A 12581-nucleotide genomic window follows, 5' to 3' on the forward strand; every position below is an offset into this window, starting at 1 on the left:
CCTACATCAGTGAACTGTGGGTCGCGTGTTCAGCATCTTGCTCGTGACTGTTTGTGGTCACGATGGAATTGAACTTGTGACTCTCCGGTTTCCCGTTCCAGTCAGCTCGCTCTAACAAGCCGACACTGTGCGCTTTGATGGGCCTTCTTGTTATTTCATGTTAAACCAATAACATCAATAAAATTACCCACATTAGCGTAGCATCTTAACGTCTCCACGACACTTATTTCTGAAGGAAAACACACATTGGCCCGGAGAACTCTGGTAGCTACTCTCTCCCTCATCTCCACCGGCTAACCAAGATAACCACATATTTCACAGAAGCACAGATGAATCCCCAGCGGGACAGCAGTTTCCACGGGGAGATTAATCATTCAAATGTAAGGAAGTTTACCCTGGCCCGGCATCTCCCTGTGGGAAAACTGGTCCTTTCTTAACTAGAGACATCTTCTGTGGTGTGCAACATACTGGTAAAGCAACATGAACTGTTGCTCAACTCTCTCTCTCTCACACGCACGCACGCACGCACACACATACACACGCTTTGCTGTGTACTATACACTATATGTAAACATCCTCAGTGGAGGATAACACGTTGCATTCTTACCTTACGTTGCCCACGGGCATGTGAAAACACACACTTGTACATACAGACACACACATGCAGCAAACACGGGTCTTGTGGTGCACTGTATACAAAACATATTAAACTGATTCACTGAAGCTTCTGATACAGGTGCTGATGTGGGTGAGGAATGCAGGCTCCAACAGTCCAGATACACGTACACAGTTTATACAGCCCGGTTAACTATGGGGCTGGAGCATCGAAACAGAACCTGTGACACAGTGGCACAGCACAGCTCACTGTGTGTTCCACTCCCCCGCTGTGCCCCACAGCAGAAAAGCACTCAAATAACCCATAATGCTTTGCCAGTCTGGCAACACTACTGAAGCCGCCTAAACAACAATGGACACACATTATGAACAAAAGTGCATATATGACCCTCATATGGTAACACACACGGACCCACACAGACACAAACACCTCACAAAGAAGCAGGACATGAGCCACGTACATTTGCATGATGATGCCATTGAGTGGACGCATGCACGCGCACCCACACACACACACACACACACACACACACACACACACACACACACCAGATATTTGCCTCAGAGGGGAAACACTACATTTTTAATCAAACCACTATTTCAGTGGGACCCGCATGCAGTCATAGTAGGATTTATCTGCTAATAGGCAGAGCTTCGTGTATGTCCATAAACTCAGCTGAATCCACTACTACACACATACACATGCACATGTGCACACACACACACACACACACACACACACACAAACACGAGAAAACAATGCAAAAAAAGGTTATAAAGTGCTTTACAAAACAAGAATATATCTAGTTAAATTGTTATCAACACAAAAGGCAGATATGAAAGAAGGTAAAAATTAGTATAATAATACACACACACACATACACACACACACTATACTGCTGTTTGTGAGGAATGTCCAATAATTGTGTTATTATGCCATTTTCCTGATTGCATGGTTTCGAGTGAACAAAGTGTGTTACCATATATGATTGTGTCGGGTGTGGCTGCACACACGTGTGTATGTGTGTGTGTACTTGTGGTTGTGCAATCCAACCATGACTCCCTGTGTGTAACCTTGATGTCAGCCTCATTGGAATTTCTGAGGTATTTCGGAAAGACGTACAAACCACACACACACATTCCTGAGACACGTAGGGAGTATGGCCGGTGGAATGTGGACTATGTTGGTAAAAATAGCCCCCACTAGTGTTGAAATAGTCAGGCTTAAACTAAGCCTTGACATTGTGTCTTCAGGGAACCAGGAAATACGGGGGGGGGGGGGGGGGAGAAAGACGAGGAGAGACGTACAGAGAGTGAGAGAGAACATCATACTCCTAATGCAAGGTTTCCTTCTCTGAGGCGTTCCTGAGGAGGAGGCTGAAAGTTGGAAGATTAAGCGAGGATGGGAAATACACTTTTATTTTTTTCCCCAGTCAGCAAGTCAGTCACTTGTACATCCCTATATTTCACTACCCACTTTGAGCTTCCTGTTCTGCCAAATGTGTTTTTCAAAACAGACTGGCAGCTATGAACGACGCTGGGTGTCTAACAAAAGTGTTTGGGATGAAAAGCAAACAGAAAGGACTCGGTGCAGTGACTGCTGTCTCAGAGTATTTTTCTCTTAACTACAGTTAAACAAGATGCCCGACAGGTTTATAAGGACACTGTGGTACACACAGGGTTCGTAACACAGATATATATAGAAGAAGCACATTATGGATGTCTGAGCCCAGGGGTCAGATGATAATGGTGATGACACCAATATGGGAGTAACGTCGCTAGCAGTGTTCCAGCAATGGGCGACAAAGTGAAAGACCCCATCATAAACACTTTCAGTGACAATGACACATTCCCTATGAGATTAAAGAATGATGCTGAGGCAACGCCTTGGGCACTTTTCACCATCGGAGGTGTTCCCGAAGGTGAAAACTGAATTCAATTGATAAAATTCAAGAGGGGAGTGTTAAAAGCAAGAGTGACGCTGGAACACTGGGTAAGAGAAAATAGGCCACAACCCCTGCTGGGGCGCCCATAGCAAATACTGTAGGAGAGAGAGAGAGAGAGAGAGAGAGAGAGAGAGAGAGAGAGAGAGAGAGAGAGAGAGAGAGGGGTGGCAGCGAGAGGGAGAGAGAGGAGGGACGACAAGAGAGTGAGAGAGAGGACGGATGATAGAGAGAGAGAGAAGGGACAGCGAGAGGGAGAGAGAGGAGGGTTGACAAGATAGAGCAAGAGAGGGGGGGGGACAACAGAGAGAGCGAGAGGAGGGATGAGAGAGAGAGAGAGAGATCATGAGATGAGAGGGAAAGCACGCCGGGCTTTCTATGCCATAAACATAATATACAAACAGAAATACCAGTTAGAATTTGGTTAAAATTAACTGAGCGTGTTATTGAACCAATTGCACTCTGTGGCAGTGAGGTGTGGGGTCCACTTACAAAGCAAGACTTTACTCAGTGGGATAAACACCCCACTGAGACCCTGCATGCAGAGTTCTGCAAGATCCTCCTACATGCCCAGAGGAAAGCTACAAACAATGCATACAGGGCAGAATTAGGCCAATACCCACTAATACTACAAATACAAAAAAGAGCAATTAACTTTTGGACACATCTAAAACTAAGTGACCCCCTCTCGCATCATCACCAAGTCCTGCAATGCCAAGAGCTGAGTAGTACCAGGAACCCCCTTACCCAACTGGTCCTGAGGCTGAGAGCACAAACCTGCTCCATTAACACACCTCAGAAACAGAACACATCACCAATCAGACTCAATCAAATTACCAAACAGCTAAAACAAAACTACATCACTCATTAGCAAACACAAACCAAACTGATCAACAACTCAGAAGAACCTTGACTGTATGCAGACTGAGTGAGCACAGCCTTGCTATTGAAAAGGGGAGACACAGGAAAACCTGGCTCCCCGCAGAGCAAAGGCTGTGCTGTCGCTGCACCTCATGAGCCTGAAACAGACCTACACTTCCTCACCACATGTGGACAATATAAACATCTACCAGAAGCACATTTTAAACAATTAATAACAAAAGGTTTTCTAAACCTACCAGATGAAGAAAAACTACCAGTCCTACTAGGGGGAAGACCCAAAGAGCTGTCAGTTAGCAGCAGTCTATGTTGCTGCCTGCCATAAAGCGAGGGACAGTGAGTGTAAGTTAGCAGCAGTCTATGTTGCTGCCTGCCATAAAGTGAGGGGCAGTGAGTGTAAGTTAGCAGCAGTCTATGTTGCTGCCTGCCATAAAGCGAGGGACAGTGAGTGTAAGTTAGCAGCAGTCTATGTTGCTGCCTACCATTAAGTGAGGGACAGTGAGTGTAAGTTAGCAGCAGTCTATGTTGTTGCCTGCCATAAAGTGAGGGGCAGTGAGTGTAAGTTAGCAGCAGTCTATGTTGTTGCCTGCCATAAAGTGAGGGGCAGTGAGTGTAAGTTAGCAGCAGTCTATGTTGTTGCCTGCCATAAAGTGAGGGGCAGTGAGTGTAAGTTAGCAGCAGTCTATGTTGCTGCCTGCCATAAAGCGAGGGACAGTGAGTGTAAGTTAGCAGCAGTCTATGTTGCTGCCTGCCATAAAGTGAGGGGCAGTGAGTGTAAGTTAGCAGCAGTCTATGTTGCTGCCTACCATTAAGTAAGGGGCAGTGAGTGTAAGTTAGCAGCAGTCTATGTTGTTGCCTGCCATAAAGTGAGGGGCAGTGAGTGTAAGTTAGCAGCAGTCTATGTTGCTGCCTACCATTAAGTGAGGGGCAGTGAGTGTAAGTTAGCAGCAGTCTATGTTGTTGCCTGCCATAAAGTGAGGGGCAGTGAGTGTAAGTTAGCAGCAGTCTATGTTGCTGCCTGCCATAAAGCGAGGGACAGTGAGTGTAAGTTAGCAGCAGTCTATGTTGCTGCCTGCCATAAAGCGAGGGACAGTGAGTGTAAGTTAGCAGCAGTCTATGTTGCTGCCTGCCATAAAGTGAGGGGCAGTGAGTGTAAGTTAGCAGCAGTCTATGTTGCTGCCTGCAATAAAGTGAGGGGCAGTGAGTGTAAGTTAGCAGCAGTCTATGTTGCTGCCTGCAATAAAGTGAGGGACAGTGAGTGACAGTCACCTGACACACGTTGTTGCTGCCATATTCGATGACAGTATGTTCTTTTGTTTTGTATCATGTTTCTTTGCTGTAGTGTGTTTGTTTTCAATGGTGTTTTCCAACTGATGTTTGGCTTTTTTTTTCTTCAATGTTTGGACACTTGTTTTATCAATATGTGCATTGTTACGTCATGCCAATAAAGCCATTTGAATTTGAATCTGAATTTGAATTTGAGAGAGAGGAGGGACAACGAGAAAGATAGGAGGGACGAGAGAGAGAGGAGGGATGACGTGTGTGAGAGAGAGGGGAAGGATGACGAGAGAGAGAGAGGATGACAAGAGAGAGGAAGGACGCGAGACAGACAGAGAGAGAGAGGATGACGAGAGAGAGAGGAGGGATGACAAGTGAGAGAGAGGAAGGATGACGAGAGAGAGAGAGAGAATGACGAGAGAGAGGATCATTATTGTTGTTGCTGTTATTACAATCATTGCTGTGTTGTGCTGTTTTTTTACATGCTTTGGCAATATGTACAAAAATGTATGTCATGCCAATAAAGCAAATATTGAATTGAATTGAATTGAATTGAGAGGAGAGACAAGAGGGAGAGAGAGAGGAAGGACAACGAGAGAGAGAGAGGGGAGGGATGAGAGAGAGAAAGAGAGAGGAGGGATGAAAAGAGAGAGGAGGGATGATGAGAGAAAGAGAGAGGAGGGGTGACAAAAGAGAGGAGGGATGACAAGAGAGAGGAGGGATGACAAGAGAGAGAGAGGAGGGACAACAAGAGAGAGAGAGAGAGGAGGGACGACAAGAGAGAGAAGGGGGCAGAGAGGCACAAGAAAGTTTGAAATGAGGGCTGAAAGGAGATTAGAAAGTGAGATAGAGACAAAAATAAAGGGATAGAGTGAAGAAAATTAAGTGAATTTCTTATTTCTAACCTCGACCTACAAGTACATGCAGAGTGTGTGTGTGTGTGTGAGAAAGACAGAGAGAGACAGACACAGCGAGAGAGACTGAGTAGATAGAGGAAGAGAGAAGGGGCCTGTACAGTGATAAGACGGCACGTGTTCATGAATATTATTCATGCATGTGTTGTTGTATCTACACACATTTTGTGGCAGTGTATGTGAGTGAGTGCATTGACAAAGATGTGGGAAAGCTTCGAAAGACACACAAAAAAAACAAAACAACTTTTTTCCCCAAACAGCTTACGGTGGTGGAGCGGCCAACGCGGTGTTGCATCCTGGGCTCGAAATTAACGATGTCCCGATGTCCCGGGGACCATAAAAAAATCCTACTGGGACACAAATATATTTTGTCTGGGACAATTCCGGGACAGTGGAAAAAAATGTCAAAGTAAATTTCGAAATAGGTGTTATTTGCAAAGTCATTAATTATGAGTATCTAGACGTTACTTTGTCATTTGAATAATTTAATAAAAACGTGTGAACGGCGAAACTACAGAAGGCTTACGTTCTTGCGGCGCCTCACGACAGGGCAGTCAATCGCCCGTTCGTGCAAATCATAGAATGCATCTACGTCATCCACTCTGCCAGTGGCTGCTGCTTGACTCGCGCCAATGCAGCATTCATAGAGCCAGAGCGATAGACCATCATCAACCACAGTTAAAAGAAGAAGAAGAAAGAAATGCTGAGGTGGTTGAATAAACAGCCCCCTGATGCAAGCCCCAATACTGCCGACTCCCGAAACTAATATTCATATGTTTAATAAAAGAATAAGTATTTTAAACTTATATGGTGGACCAGAGTCCATGGTGTGATGATTAAGTGACAAAAAAGGATCAAATTATATGTATTCTGCATAATTGGGGGGGGGGGGGCGACGACAAGAATTAAAATTTGGGACACTGTTGGTTATATCCGAGACAAAACAAAGTAGAATTCGGGACAGTTGTGGGACACTGAGGAAAAAAGTTAATTTCGAGCCCTGGTTGCATCGTGTTGGTATAGAAATAAAGCTCTTCCTCAGCTCACACCACTACCGAATACTACACAACTACTACATTACACAAAACGGTGACGTTAAAGCTTGGTATCTGCAGGTTGGTGAAGAAACACAAAAGGAGGCGGTCAGTCTGACAGGGGAGGACGTCTGTTGTTCCACTTGGTCAGGTTGATGTGGCGTTGTCATGACATGCTCAACACAGACTTCAGCTTCCTCCAAACACAAACAATGGCCATTGTTTATCGGCTGCCTCACGCCCAAAGTGTTTCATTGCTGCGCGAGCCTGTCCAGTCAGTCAACACGTGAAGAGCACCTGGTTTTACTCCTGCGTGCCCCGCTTTTCCAGTAACCGCACAAAACATGAAGGCCAGGATCACACATCTATACACAAATTCACCACACGAGTAACACAAAAAGAGCAATGAACAAATCTGACCGTTTAACCGGTGTGGACAGTACCGACACAAATTAAGTCACTGCAGCATCACTGTCAACCTTGTGAACCTAAACCACCAAAACTTGGAATGTGGAAGGATTTGCGTGTGTGTGTGTATGTGTGTGTGTGAGTGTGTGTTTGTGTGTATTACCTGCGAACGCGGGGAGGCTTTGGGGGCGGCGTGTCCCATTTCTCATCACTTGATTGGTGGCCTGCCTTGTCTATACTACTCTCATCCTGGACACACGGACACACACACACACACACACACACACACACACACACACACACACACACACAAATCAATTCTCAAAATTCCCACTCAGGCTTTTCTTATTCAAATTTCTGGGGTTTTTTTAATTTTTTTTTTACACGGACTGTGCAGCTCCTTCACGCCAACATCAGTTTCTTTTGTTTGGGGGCGGGGGGAGTTTCTCCCCAGTTGTACCCGTCCAATTATCCCACTCTTCCGAGCCATCATGGTCGCTGCTCCACCCCCTCTGCTGAGCCGGGGAGGGCTGCAGACTCCTCTGATACATGTGGAGTCACCAGCTGCTTCTTTTCACCTGACAGTGAGGAGTTTCACCAGGGGGACATAGCGCGTGGGAGGATCAGGCTATTCCCCCCGAACAGGCGCCCCAACCGACCAGAGGAGGTGCTACTGCAGTGACCAGGACACACATCCACATCCGGCTTCCCACCCACAGACACAGCCAATTGTGACTGTAGGGATGCCCGACCAAGCCGGAGGTAGGGGGATTCGAACCAGCGATCCCCGTGTTGGTAGGCAACAGAATAAACCGCTATGCTGCCAGGATGCCCCTGCACGGTTCCTTTTGAGCAAAGGCATATAGCCCAAACTGCTTCAGGGGTACGGCACTGCAGGTTGAGCAAGCAACCTGGCTTCTCTGATGTGTGTGTGCAGGGATCTGTCTGTGTATCCATAACAATATGGAGCAGTGAAGTTGTGTTCATATCGTTACCAGACAGGTGTCACTGGACATTAGTGAATTCCAGCATTAGTCCTCTGTTATGTCATCACCCTGAGGTTAAATGTACTGCACGCTGAGACAGAGGTGGCTGTTCTGTTAAACACCTTCAACAGTCTTCTCTACCCCTCCGATATCTTCCCCCCTCTTACCTCCCAATGCACTTCCACGGTGCCTCGCTCCCTCTTTCCCTCCCCTCTGCTAAAGCTGCTTTGTTAAGACTCTCCTTCCTCCTCTCATCCCTCCTCTGAGCTCCTTCCTACCCTGCTCCTCCTTTCCTCCCTCTGTGACTTATTAGTTTCACTTTTTTCTCAGCTCCCGTGGATGGATGGAGGAGGAACTTCTGCTACGACCAAGTCATGGAATAGGGGGCAGAGCAGACTGCATGTGTGTGTGTGTGTGTGTGTGTGTGTTTAAAATTCTACCAAGGAACTGACTAGAGGATATCCACTCTTGTTGAGCTGGAGAAGGAGGGTTAAATTATGTTTTCCTTCTGTGTCCGTGTCCGTGTGTGTGTGTGCTGTGAGAATCAATTTTGTAGGGATACTTCCTGCAAACAATAATCTCTGCATGCGAGTGTGTTAGTCGCATGCAGAGATTATTGTCTTTGTGTGTTTGTGTGTGTGTGTGTGTGTGTGTGTGTGTGTGTGTGTGTGTGTGTGTGTGTGTGTGTGTGTGTGCGTCACTGAGTGCTTACATGCAAGCCTTTCGTTAGCATAGTCAATCATTGTGACCAATGTTCCGGTACATGTGGGTGTTTTGTTCACCAACAATGGCTGACTGCAGTTGAGTCAGTGTGTGTAAGGACTGAGTCAGTCCGGCACACAGATAGCGTTCATCACACACAGCACATCAGTGTGTCTGTCCGAGTGTGCGTCTGTGGAAAATGATTAATATAGTTTACCTAAGTGTGGGGGCACTTCTGTCAGTTGCTGGTCAAACTGAGACTACCTACTCTTCGAAAAAAAAAATCTAGATCTATTCGCACAAATTGCGAAACAACACAAAAAATAAATAAAATAAATTCGCCGTTTGATGACATCTGACAACTGTCTTGTACCCGCAACTGCCCGAGTAATACACATGTGTAGACGCACTTGTGTATGTGTGTTTTTCACGGGTCCCTCTTTCCCAAAGGATATGTGTTCATTCTCAGGCTCTAAATGCATTATGGGAGGGCGGTGATGTCATCATAACTTCCTGAGCAGGAAATCGGGTTCTGGAAGACTGCCAAAGGCTTTCTCCCTCTCTTACGTTCTTATCTGTCCCTCCTCTTAGATTTCTCTTTCTAACGTCCATCTCTTCGGATCGTCTAGTTGGTTTGTACGCTCACCTGTGCCTGTTGTGCGACCAGCGTTCTCGGCTGGGTGGGACGAATGTAGGAGCCCACAGCGGCACAGAAACTCTAGAAAACAGTGAAAAGGTGCTGCTGATGGGAGCTGGTGAGAGCAGAATAACGGAGCTGAGTAGTGAGATGCTATGAGAGGAGCGGTGGCAGCTTCGTCCCGTCTCCCTAGACCCCAAGTAAAAAAAAAAAAAAAAAAACCCAAAAAACTCTTTCAATCTACTAATCTGTAACTTGCTTTTATCTATGTAAAAAAAAAAAAAAAAAGATTTTATGAAAACTTCCCCCTCCTGCTCTTTCAACCCCTTTCTGTCCTTTCCTCTCTTCCCCTCTCGCCCTCCTTCCCTCCCCTGTGACTCATTATTAAGGAGTTTTTCCCGCTCTCCAAGTCTGTTACTCAGACACATCCTGCCTTTCTTTAGCGTCACCGTGCATGTGTCTTGTGTGACATCTTGTGCGTGTGTGTGCATTGTGTGAGAGAGCTGGCAGGCACATGCATGCGTTAGGGAGCGTGAGAGCGAAAAACAGAGACTGTGTGTGTGTGTGTGCATATGCTCGCCATACCATGCCATCATGTATCTTTGTGTTGGTCGGACTCTCCAGGAGTAGAAGCTGTTTCTCAAAGAGTTGAGCAATTGCTCTATGGACTAACTCATACTGCTCCTAGAATCAACGAGACAGATAGATATTGATCGATATAGATAGATATGGATATAGATAGATATTGATAGATATAGATAGATATTGATAGATATTGATAGATATAGATGGATATTGATAGATATAGATGGAAATAGATAGATATAGATGGATATAGATAGATATAGATGGAAATAGATAGATATAGATGGATATAGATAGATATAGATGGATATAGATGGATATATATAGAGACACATAGACAAAAACAGAGTGAAAGAGGGGAAAATGAGACGAGAGGTGAAATAAATGGGGAAAATTCAACGTGACTTCAGGGTTAAAGTTCTGTATGACCCTGTTTACACTTTGCTTTAAAATGTGTTTTTGGGAGATCGGCTCACAAGTGGACAGTAAGACACATCGCCGTTTACACCTGTCTATCATGCGCCTCCAAATGCATCCTGCTGACCACTTGTGATCAGATTTCATTACTCGGAAGAAGAAGAAGATTTCGGTACTGTCAACGTCTTGTCGGAGACACATCAGGACACAGTAGCGTTTACACTACAAAAGATATGTGGTCAATGCGTCTCAGACCACCTCGGCAAGTGGTTTGAGTAACCGGTTCGCAAAACGTTTTGGTGGTCGTTTACACTTGTATTTAGGGCTGTCCACTTGGGATCCCGATCGTAAAAAACGCATTTTAAAACCAAGTGTAAACGGGGTCTATGTCTCACCTAGTATTTATCATATCCAAAACCACTAATACAAGACGTACTGAAAAATACTATAGCAGGTGAGAGGACTATTAAATCATGTTCACGTTTCGCTTTTGGAGCAAATAAGGCAAATATGTCACAGAGGCAAGGAAAAAAAAAACATAAAACAGAGCTATCTGTTGAGAAATTATCTTTAGTATCTACTGAAATAAAAGCATATAACCTGTACCCTGAAAAAGCAGTGCAATTTGATTGATAATTACTTAATCTTGACCTACAGAGGAAATCGATAATGTTTGTCAATTATACCGTTTACTTTTGGGAGGGGGGATCCCCCCCCTTTTCCTCCCCAATTGTATTCGGCCAATTACCCCACTCTTCCAAGCCATCCCGGTCGCTGCTCCACCCCCTCTGCCGATCCGGGGAGGGCTGCAGACTACCACATGCCTCCTCCGATACATGTGGAGTCGCCAGCTGCTTCTTCTCACCTGACAGTGAGGAGTTTCGACAGGGGGACATAGCGCGTGGGAGGATCACGCTACTCCCCCAAGTTCCCCTCCCTCCCAAACAGGCACCCCGACCGACCAGAGGAGGTGCTAGTGCAGTGACCAGGACACATACCCACATCCGGCTTCTCACCCGCAGACACGGCCAATTGTGTCTGCAGGGACGCCCGACCAAGCCAGAGGTAACACGGGGATTCGAACAGGCGATCCCTGTGTTGGTAGGTCACAGAATACACCGCCACGCTACCCGGGCGCCCTTTAGTGCATCGTCTGAGCATTTACAAATGTCTCGACACATGTCAGTAAACACTAAGACCTTTCAACAGACCCTCACTCTGTTGTTCAAAGCAATGTCTTGGATGGCTGAAATCCCATTTCACCTGACTCCGGGGGGTGTGGGTTGATTTTAAAAGTATTCTTTTTCCTTTTTTTTTTTGGAAAATATGCCTGCCTGTGTGTTCAAAACTCAACGAAAGCAATGAGCGGTGGTCAATTTATTTGATACCCTAAGAAAATGCAACTGATTGTGACTACAGCAACCTGTGTTCTTTGCTCCTTGGAAATGTTTTGCTGCGGCGGCGCCTCCAAGCTCATGAGAGGCCATTTGCAGCGATATATGTCTAGCTGTGCAGAAAGACCACAAACAAACTAATAACGTAAAACCAGCAAACCTTGGTCTGCACGGCAGAGTGCCGCTGCGTCCTCATTTCCTGAATCAAACGGAATACGTTGAAATCGTCTGGAATCTTCTACAAAAACGCACAAAAAGTCAAGAGTTAACACTCAACATCGCACTATTTCACAGTACTGAAGCAAATGAAACGCATATTCAGTGGCGAAAATGTGTGTGTGAAGAGAAAGAGAGTATATGGTACGGGTTTAGGCAACTGTGTTTTTCGGCACAATTGTGTGTAGAGGTTACGTACCCCGACTTTGAGCAGGTTCCATGTGTAGTCTATGGCACAGATAGCACCAGTCCTCCCACAGCCTGCACTGTATAGACACACCGAATTGCACAGCTTAGGTTCAGTGGGTTCACACACACGCACGCATGCATGCACACACACACTCCTCACGGGTGACCACTTCTGCAGGATTACGGTTCTCGCAAGGGCAAACACACAAGTGAGTCACACGCACACCCAATCACATGTGTGCGCACATACACAATATAAACCCGAGACAGGATGGAGACAGAAGCTGGTGTAAGATTATGTGATATTATGTCTGACACACACTTGTGCACGCACACAAACGCACTCGTAAAATCTCACCCAACGTCTGCAGAGAATCCTCTGCT

At 45.8% G+C, this 12581-nt stretch overlaps 1 protein-coding gene across 3 annotated transcripts in view; it reads right to left on the bottom strand.

Annotated features, from left to right (window-relative positions):
- The window catches only part of LOC130109302 (tyrosine-protein phosphatase non-receptor type 12-like), a 73784-nt gene that overhangs the window by 20637 nt on the left and 40566 nt on the right, over positions 1–12581 (bottom strand). For all 3 annotated transcript variants that reach the window (XM_056276135.1, XM_056276136.1, XM_056276134.1), the window contains exons 9-12: positions 12208–12274; positions 11953–12030; positions 9982–10080; positions 7235–7320 (exon numbers count right to left, since the gene is read on the bottom strand). In XM_056276135.1, the coding sequence (XP_056132110.1) occupies positions 7235–7320; positions 9982–10080; positions 11953–12030; positions 12208–12274 (330 nt within the window). The remainder of the gene's footprint in view (positions 1–7234; positions 7321–9981; positions 10081–11952; positions 12031–12207; positions 12275–12581) is intronic.

Source organism: Lampris incognitus, chromosome 3 (assembly GCF_029633865.1).
Source record: "Lampris incognitus isolate fLamInc1 chromosome 3, fLamInc1.hap2, whole genome shotgun sequence".
NCBI lineage: Eukaryota > Metazoa > Chordata > Actinopteri > Lampriformes > Lampridae > Lampris > Lampris incognitus.